We start from the raw sequence: 9,904 nt of genomic DNA, 5'->3' as shown, positions 1-9,904 counted from the left end.
CAGAGATATGGGTTCAAGCTCGACGCTGCTACCGTTGTGGGCGAATGTGTCCTTGGGCAAGACACTTAACGGCAATTGCTCCAACCCAGTGGTCACTAATGGGTTGTCTAAATTATCAGCCATACATAAAAAAAATCCAAAAGTAATCACCCACAAAGTAACATACATAAATACAAACTGTGATGTCATAAACACAAACCTGATGGGCATGACCTTCCCACCCATTGAGGCTGGAACTTAAAAATACTGAAACATTTTTCAAAGTGGTCCATCGTATTCTTCGAATCTGAAGGGGTTGTGACTTTTTTGATCGATCCTTTTTTCTCGGTGTAAACGAAATGCTCCTAGATCAAAGTTTGGACACCCCTATCACTATAAAAAAAACAAAAACCAAATTAAAAGGGGGGGTTTTTTACCCCCCCAAAAAGTTCAAAAAAAGGGGCCCTCACCATTGTGGGCATATGTGGTTTTTTCGCAAGACAGTTAACGCCAATTGCTTCAACCCAGTGGTCACTAATAAGTTGTCCAAATTGTCAGTCATAGATAAAAATCCAAGAAATTCCTTCCAAAAATAATCACCCACAAAGTAACAAACATGGTAACTCGTAAGCTGGTACAAGGTGTATGAAACAATACAATACATTCGTTTACTAATAGGTTGTCTAAGTTGTCAGCCATACCGAAAAACAAGGAATATTCACCCACAAAATAACATGTTCAAACTAATTAGCTTATAATTATATCACTTATAGTTTAAATATAACAGCTACCTTCAGCTGGTCCAATATTAAACCAAGCAACCCTTCCTCCTTTCCTTCAATTGGGTGGGAGATCATTAGATCCAGGTCATGACCTTTAGTTTTACCCCGTCTGAACCCACCTACCACAGTCACTGTTGTGTCTATAGATAAATAAGTTGTAAAGTTTTGATTGACCAAATAGTTGTTAGTGTTTGTTATGTTTGTCTATGAATAAGGTTTATATTAATGATAACCTAACTTGCCAGTGAGCATGATATATAATCACCTTTTCTAAGTGCAACACATGTATCTTGTACAAGCTTAGCAATATGATTCGCTTCCTCCAGTAGCAATGGTTCATTCAGATCCTCATAATATTTGAAGCCTGAGATACAACAATTTTAAATCTGCATGGCTTGCAATATAACCTCAAACAAGTCACTCCATTTGCCTAATTTTATGGCAATGTTGGGTTCATGTGGTAACTCGTAAGTGGGCACAAGGTGTATGAAACAGAACACCCGTGTTATAATGACTTTCGTTGCCCCGCCATGCGAGGATAAATAAGTTACATACGTGGTAACTCGTAAGCTGGCACGAGGTGTTTAAAACAGAACACTCGTGTTATAAAGACTGTCGCTGCCCACCATGCGAGGATAAATAAGTTACATACGTGGCAACTTGTAAGCGGGAACCCGTGTTATAATAAACCCCGTATAAACCCACCGACAGCTTGATCTTTGTTCAAATGAACATTCTCCTTCCTCACATCTTCCAAGGTCCTCATCTTCAGATTATAAAACCACTTCCTTTCTGTGTTCGGGCCCACACCAAAGATGCCGCAGAATATTTTCATACTTTTATAAAACTCACTGTTGGCAATTCCCTCCGCTTCATCAGAGAATCCTTCCTCTAAGATTTCCTGAAAATTTTAAACAATATTATAAATATTGTTTATGGTTAGCGCGACTACCTTTAACCAAGAGGTTGCAGGTTTAAGGCTTGGCGTTGCCACCATTGTGAGCGTTTGTGTCCTTAGGCAAAGCTCCCCAGCATGCTTTGCTGAAGGATCTCACCCATATAGAATGGTAAGCCACCAATTAGTTACAAACAACATGCATACCCAAGCTACCAACCTTAATGACTTTCTTACAATGCCCGATTTTGCTTGAGTTCGTTGAATCCACATACGGTATATTCGCCAGCTGTTCCACATGAGTGACTTTGTGATGTAACGCCTTCAATGAAGCGGAACCACGTCGAAAAGAAAGAGCTCTTGCTTCTGCGTTTGAATCACCTCGGTAAAGTGCATTTTCCTCTAATATTTCTAATGCATCCTGGAACAATGAGTGTAATGTTATAAAAGATATGTTGGCTATATTTTAATATATAATCTTGTGAAGATACAAATGGTTACTATAAATGTATCTATGTATGCAACTTATTTATTCTTGCATGGCAGGGTGACGACAGACTTTATAACAATAGTGTTCTGCTTCACACACCTCGTGCTCGCTTACGAGTTACCATGAATGTAACTTGTGGGTGATTGTTTTTCTATATGGCTAACTATTTAGACAACCCATTAGTGACCACTGGGTTGAACAACAGAATTTAAATTAAATTACCGTGAACTGTTGATTATAATGAACAAGAGGAGTTGTTCGCTGACAAGCGTACATTGTCATCCTTGTCTTCTCATCCAGCCTGGGTTTCTTGGAAGGGGAAACCCCTTCTTCGATACTTTTCTTAATGAAACATAGAAATCTTAATTAGGAGCTTGTGTCTCAACTGTTTTAATTACATAAAAGCTTTCAACTTAGACACACATACAGCCAATTTTGTTAAATGCAGCGATAGCTGGACTTATATGTCTATATAACGAATCTAAAAATTGGTTGTAATGTTTACTGATTAATGCAATAAAGAAAATTCAAGAGTTGGCTTTGCATGGAAGGTTTGGGAATTTCTGTTGTGTCCGATTTACGGGCTATCATGTCTCATGTGCGTATTGGAAATTTTACAATAAAAGTGAAGCAACCAGGTAAACTAGAACATAGTTTAATTGATATTATGACATCACAATAAACCTTGAACTGTAGTTTATGATGTTTTTCCATCGGCAGGAGGGACTTCTCCTTCATACAAGCAACGAACCATGAGACATCAACAAACTGCTTTGTGACATCATCATTTACCATTGTGACATCATCAGTTATCAGTTTGTTCTTTCTTAAATATTCTACAATTTCTTCTCTATTGCTTTCTTGTGATATAACAATGGATGCTTCTCTGTTTGTATATAAGTGTAAAAAGACTCGACAGTGAGCATGAGGTGTATGAATACACCATGTGTGTCTGGTGTAGAAGAAGACATCCATGTTATAACTCGACAGTGAGCATGAGGTGTATGAATACACCATGTGTGTCTGGTGTAGAAGAAGACATCCATGTTATAACTTGACAGTGAGCATGAGGTTAACGCCATGTTTATTTAACTAATTAGATTCTTACCGAACGTCAGTAGTAACTTTGAAAAATCCGCTTTTGTTTGCAATTTTCGTCAAATGATCTTTTCTTGCCTTGTTCATGCGCCGGGATACAAAATAAATCGTTTCCATTCCAATTTCCCAGCAAAACGCCAACAAACTGCCTGTAAATTAAGAATTAGAAATGCAAACTTTAAAAAAACGGTGTTGCATTATAATAAGTAAGAATGAAATAAAACGCCATTATCAAAAGCCATAAAACAAAATGTTTTAAACAGTCTATCACTGTTAGTGTTTTTATAATAGCTGTATCTAGTTCTTACGACCATGCGTCAACAAATTATATTTTGTGAAACACTTTCCGCAAATTGCGCTCGGGAATTTCCCTACGGCGATAGTTACATAACGTGTGTGATTAACTAAACATTAAAAAGTTTCGTGACATTCCAAAACACGTTGCTGCCCAAAATGTCGATTCTGCTTGAAAAGGACGTTGGTATGACAGAGTATATTGGAAAACATAAAGGGTTTACAGGAATTCTTAAGATGCGTTACCAGGATTTCATGGTAAATGAGATCGATCTGCAGGGAAAGGTTGTTCATTTGACCAATTTTGATACGGAAGTCGTAAGGGAACATGAGCCTATTGAAGAGGTATAATAAGACAAAATTTACATTTTATAAGTGACCTAATTTAACCCCTTAGTTTGAAAGAGTAATAATTATGAAGTAACACTCTTAAAAACTTATTTTATGTTGTTAAAACCGTTTTTTTTTAACTTTGTTTCTTTATGTTTTCAAGACATTGTTAAAACTTCTTTTTAAAATGCTATTTAAATATTTACAAGCTATTTTTAAAATATTTAAATTTGCTTTTACAGTACCAAAGATTTATTTTAAAGATTACTATTATATAAACATTAATGAATAATGTTAAAAAGTTTCCATTTAAAATAACTAATATTGCGCCATCCAAGTATAACTGGTGGACTTTAAAATTGTTGACTTTATAGAAAGCAGTGTTGCACATTCCAAATGATGTTCTTTCAGCAGAAGATATTGATGGGTTGAAGAATCTGGACGGCAACACTGAAAAAGCTGCATTTTTTGTCATAAAAACGGTAAAAAAATAAACATGTTAAAAATGTTATGTAATAAATAAACTGTTAATTTTACGGACAAGGTGTATGAAACAGAACACCCATGTTGTAACGACTGTCATTGCCCTGCAATGCGAGGATAAATAAGTTACATACGTGGTAACTTGTAAGCGAGCACAAGGTGTATGAAACAAAACACCCGTGTTATAACGACTTTCGTCGCCCGGCCACACAGGGAAATTATGACTCATCAATACCTAGGTTGGCATGAGCAAGTCACAACGAACGGAAATACACAAAACAGTGAGTCAGCTCTTTCCGAAGCTTGAAACAAAAACTGTGAAAAATGAAACAACAGATGAACAAGAAATCAAAGTTATGAAGTTTTTCTCAGGTTTGTTGAGTCTGGGATTTACCTCATGCTCACCATCGAGTTATAACATGGGTGTCTTCTTATACCCCAGACACACATGGTGTATTCATATACCTCATGCTCACTGTTGAGTTATAACATGGGTGTCTTCTTATACCCCAGACACACATGGTGTATTCATACACACCGTAAAGATTTTTTATCTTCACACAGATTCAAACAAACGCAAGAGGAGCAACAAAGACCGAGGTTTCCCGTATTGCAAGTTCGTCCTCTACAAAGAGAATATCGCCACAATGGACGCTGTGAACTTAATTCTCAAGAAGTTAAACCTTAGACACGCGAGGTGTTTTCAATATGCTGGAAACAAAGATAAGAGAGGGGTAACAGTGCAGGTCAGGACCATGTATTCTAGATATTTAGTTGCTTAAATGAGATGGGGATAATGGGTCAATTATAGCCTAAGTCCTAGGGCCCATGGCGTGCCACGTTGCCGGACCTCACCCACATAGAATAAAAATACTTGAATGAGACTGACATAAAACTAAAAAATCTGGTGCTACGAAAACCTAACAGACTTTAATAAAGTATCTTTTAATATTGGTTGGATTTGAATTTTTGTCTGTTTTTTTTTAAACACCAGATTTATTTAGTAACCTAATGAGATTGACACAAAACTAGTAGATTCGTGACTTTAATGGAAATGGATGAAAGATCTTCTCTTGACAGCTCTGCCAAGGCAGATGCTCCCATAGAGTGTTCACGTATGCTTGACAATATAAACATACAGGGTCATAGTAAAAATACTTCACCTAAATAGAAACTTTGCCTTGCAGGAAGTAACGACATCAATCAGCCCTGAGCGTCTCGTACCTGTCAATCAAATTCTCAGCAATATTAGAGTTGGGAATCTTGTTTCGTGTAAAACAGCGAAGCGACTCGGAGATTTGAATGGAAATCAGTTCTCCATTGTGATCAGGTTCGTGTTTTGGTCATTTATATACTAAATTTGAACATAAATTTTCCACCAGAAACACTCTTGATATTGAAGAAAGCGATTTAAAAGCGGCGATCAAATCTTTCTCACAAACTGGGTTTATAAACTACTTTGGAATGCAGAGGTTTGGGACCAATAATGTCCCAACGTATGAGATTGGGAAATCCATAATTTCAAGCAGATGGGAAGAAACGGTTGATTTAATCTTGTCATCTTGTTTTAAAGGTAAATGTCTACTTTTACAAAGGAGGGAATAAATTTTACAAAGAAGGGAATGAATTTTACAAAGAAGGGAATGAATTTTATAATAGAGGGAATGAATTTTACAAAGAGGGAATAAATTTTACAAAGAAGGGAATGAGTTTTACAAGGGAGGGAATGAATTTTACAAAGTGGGGAATAAATTTTACAAAGTGGAGCTCTGTTATAAAATATTTTTATGCAGGTTTAAGTCTCCTAATGTATATTATGCTTGTTTATGTGCAGACATGTCCAGAAACCTACAAAGGGGAAACTCTATTTTGAAACATGTTTTTACAGGTTTAAAATTTCACGCTGCTACCCTGTGGGCTTTTGTGCTACAACCCATTAGTGACCGCTGGGTTAAAGCAATGTCTGCTAAGTGTCACTTTCCTATCAGTAACAGTTAATATCTTAAATATCCTACCAAAGCCCACAATGGTAGCAGCATCGAGCCTTGAACTCCGTATCCACTGATCCACACAGCCATACACTCTAACCCAGTGGTTCTTAAACTTTTTTATACTTTACCCTTTTAACAAAGATGCTTATCAGATTTACCCCCAATATGTAATATGGGGCTCGTTTATTAAAAAGCAAAAACAACTAATTACATTAATTATGAGTTGTTCAATGTCTGGTAAAGTACTACAAATGGCACATTTTTTCTGTCTCATCAACTGATGTGGATTTTGATTTGTAGCTCATTTACCCTCTAAATACAAGGAATTTACCCCAGTTTAAGAAACGCTGTTCTAACCACTATACCAAACCATTCACACACAATATTCCAACCTTATTTAGATTGCAGCGAAGAGACGATAAATTTGATTCGAAATTGGAGAGAAGAAAACAACGCTAAGAAGGCGTTCGATAAACTTAACAGAAGATCTTCATTCGAAGGATATTTGTTGCTTGGAATATCCCACTTTGGTGAATATTGCTTTGGTTCATTGAGATACAGTAGTTATGTATGGCTGATAATTTGGACAACCCATTCTCCACTGGGTTGGAGCAATTGCTGTCAAGTGTCTTGCCCAAAGACATACGCCCACAATGGTAGCAGCGTCGAGAACCCATTACCTCTTGGTTACAGGCAGGCGCGCTAACCACTATGCCACGGCGCCGGACAGTTAAATTATAACTCAACATTTATAAATGTAGCAATACAGGTATTAGTTTATATGCCTCCCTCTAGAGGTTACAGGTTCAAGGCTTCTTACTATCATTGTAAGCTGGCACGAGGTGAATGAATATGAACATTCAATCATTTATTCTTCTGTTTATGATATCATAATAGGTCCCAAACAGCTTGTCCAATCACTGGCACGCATTCCTCGGAACACTAGAATGCTCTATCTCCATAGTTACCAGAGTTTTGTTTGGAACCGAATCGTGAGTCGTCGGTTTCTCACATTTGGGGATTCCCCGGTGGTCGGTGACCTCGTGTTGGCTGGAAACGAAAAAGAAGAAAAGTTCGTTTTTTTGTTATTTATTTTCTACCAGATGAGCCTTTATTTACATTAAATGGTTATTTATATTATGCCTGGTAGCAGGAGTAACACAAAAAATAAACTTTATAAGATTGAAAAAAAGAAGGCAGACAATGCATTGGGAGCATTACGTTTTTATACCAGATGAGCCGTTAATTGATTATTTACACTATGCTTGGTAACAGAAGTAATAGGTATATATATTCTATTATTCTTACATTGATTCTTTTAGATCTATTGGACCAGATGCAAAGAAACAAAAAGTAGAAACAGAAGAGGTAAACACCTTGTTAATATAACTAGTATGTTGGTCAAATCTATTCTATATGGGTGAGGTCCTACAGCGAGGCACGCCATGGTACCTGAGATTTAGGCCAGAGTTGGCTCATTACCCCCAACATTGTATATGCACATTCTATTCTATATGGGTGAGGTCCTACAGTGAGGCATGCCATGGGACCTGAGATTTAAGCCAGAGTTGGTCCATTACCCCAACACCCAGGGTGCTGCAACAGCCTATGAGTGACCACTGGGTTAGAGCAATATCCACAAAAACACAACCAAGCAGAAGATGGTCAAATTCAACATAACTTAATTACCTTTGTAAAAACAAGTTAAAGTTATTGTTTTGTTGAAAAAATATCTTACAAGTATCGTTTAGATATAACTTAACATAAACTTATATGAACACGTGTCTTTATTTTATTTCTAGTCAGAACGTGATGAATACGGACTTCCTGATGTTGTTGTTGTTACTGAAGAAAATATCGATAATTACTCCATTCATGATGTCATAATGCCATTACCGGGTCACAAAGTAACTTATCCAACCAACAGCGCACTCCAGTGGTATAAAGATGAGTTCAAAGCAGCGGGAATCGAAGAATCTATGTTCGACCATAAAGTGAAGTAGGTTCAAGATGTAACTTATTTATTACTTGCGGGGCAAGTCGTTATAACACAGGTGTTCTGTTTCATACACCTCGTTCCTGCTTACAAGTTACCACATGTAACTTTTTATCCTCGCATGGCGGGGAAACGACAGTCGCTATAACACGGGTGTTCTGTTTCATACACTCCGTTGCCTAATTACAAGTAATGGCATATGTAACTTTTTGAGTGATTATTTTTCTGTATGGCTGACAATTTATACAACCTACTAGTGACCACTGGGTTGGAGCAATTGCGGTTTACTTTCTTGCTCAAGAACACATATGCCCACAGCCCACAATGGTGGCAGCTTTGAGCCCTGAACCCATACCTACCTAAAAGTTGTTTCATATTTACAGAGAATATTATTTGCCGGGCGCTTATCGAAAAATAATCAACAAACCAAACGACGTAGAATGGGATATTGTGAAATACAATGATTACCAGAAACCTTTACTGGCATCGGATAAAGATATTTTACAAGGAGGGGAGAGGCCCTCTGGTGAGAAAGGTAAGGTTTAACTGGTACTGTGGCATTGTGGTTAGCGCACTGCTTCTAACTCAGAGGTAATGGGTTCAAGGCTTGTCAGTGCTACCGTGGTAGGTGTATGTGTTTTGGAGCAAGACACGACAGTGATTGAACACAGGTGTTTTGTTTCATACACCTCATGTGTGTGCAACTTTGTGGGTGATTTTTTGGGCTAACCCTTAGAGGCAATTGTTGTTAAGTGTGTTATCCAAGGACAAATATGCCTACAATAGCAGCAGCATCAAGTCTGTCATTCTCTTGCAACTAACTAGGTAAAGGAAATTAATATTTAATTGAAGGAAAAGTTTTCATTAGAGTATTAATACACAATACATGATTTTTTCCCCCCTAAATTTATAACTATGATGAATAAATTATAACTATTACCTTTAATTGTTGTCATCTATTCCTATTATTACATCACAGACGGGAAATTCACAGCCTTAAGAATTTCGTTTTCACTTTCTTCATCTTGTTACGCGACAGTTGCCATGCGTGAGGTCATGAAGCGTGACATGTCATCGGCCAATCAGACGCTGCTAGGAGATAAACATAAAATGGAATGTTCGAATGCTGCGCCAACCAGTGTGAATGTTGCGCCAACCAGTGTGAATGTTGCGCCAACCAGTGTGAACATACTGGCAAATACAAACGAATGACAAAAGTTATATCATCTTTAACGGGGGTGCTTTCAAAATCTGCCAACGCATTAAAACTTGTCGCTTAAATAAAAGATACATCGTGCTCACTCTGCTTTTCTTTTTTTGTAGCAAAAGAGCCAAAACAAATTTGACACACTATCAAGTAGTTACTAAGTTAGCTTGCTAGTTGGATGTTTTATTAAAAGTTGAGATATCTTTAAACATTTCAGGGCCATTGGTCCAATGAGGCAGATGAGCTGAGTCATCATAATGAGGGAATGAGTCAGCTAAAAGTTGCAGAAAGTGCTGAGTCAGAAACTTTCTAAGTAAATGCAGGGGTGTGTGTATTAGACCAAGTAGACCTAGGGGTGT

At 37.3% G+C, this 9,904-nt stretch overlaps 2 protein-coding genes across 3 annotated transcripts in view; one reads left to right on the top strand and one right to left on the bottom strand.

Annotated features, from left to right (window-relative positions):
• The window catches only part of LOC100186607 (DNA-directed DNA/RNA polymerase mu-like), a 4,674-nt gene extending 1,281 nt beyond the window's left edge, over positions 1-3,393 (bottom strand). The window contains exons 1-8 of one of the 2 annotated variants that reach the window (XM_026839973.1): positions 3,255-3,393; positions 2,831-3,169; positions 2,369-2,488; positions 1,877-2,077; positions 1,467-1,662; positions 1,027-1,125; positions 771-901; positions 200-344 (exon numbers count right to left, since the gene is read on the bottom strand). In XM_026839973.1, coding sequence (XP_026695774.1) covers positions 200-344; positions 771-901; positions 1,027-1,125; positions 1,467-1,662; positions 1,877-2,077; positions 2,369-2,488; positions 2,831-3,163 — 1,225 coding nt within the window. In that variant the 5' untranslated portion in view covers positions 3,164-3,169; positions 3,255-3,393. The remainder of the gene's footprint in view (positions 1-199; positions 345-770; positions 902-1,026; positions 1,126-1,466; positions 1,663-1,876; positions 2,078-2,368; positions 2,489-2,830; positions 3,170-3,254) is intronic. The other variant, XM_002122467.4, reaches the window with a different exon arrangement.
• A 196-nt stretch (positions 3,394-3,589) lies between these two features.
• On the top strand, positions 3,590-9,639 carry LOC100181071 (pseudouridylate synthase 7 homolog). Its single transcript, XM_002127865.4, has 12 exons — positions 3,590-3,883; positions 4,243-4,350; positions 4,591-4,723; positions 4,916-5,097; positions 5,539-5,681; positions 5,734-5,924; positions 6,744-6,872; positions 7,240-7,414; positions 7,665-7,710; positions 8,145-8,341; positions 8,722-8,873; positions 9,318-9,639. Exons 1-12 carry the CDS (start codon positions 3,698-3,700, stop codon positions 9,548-9,550), a joined length of 1,875 nt encoding a protein of 624 aa, XP_002127901.1. The 5' UTR covers positions 3,590-3,697; the 3' UTR covers positions 9,551-9,639.
• Positions 9,640-9,904: the final 265 nt, after the last annotated feature.

The sequence above is a fragment of the Ciona intestinalis genome, unplaced genomic scaffold, assembly GCF_000224145.3.
Source record: "Ciona intestinalis unplaced genomic scaffold, KH HT001088.1, whole genome shotgun sequence".
In the NCBI taxonomy this organism is placed as follows: Eukaryota; Metazoa; Chordata; class Ascidiacea; order Phlebobranchia; family Cionidae; genus Ciona; species Ciona intestinalis.
This window is presented reverse-complemented; position numbering and strand designations above follow the sequence as displayed.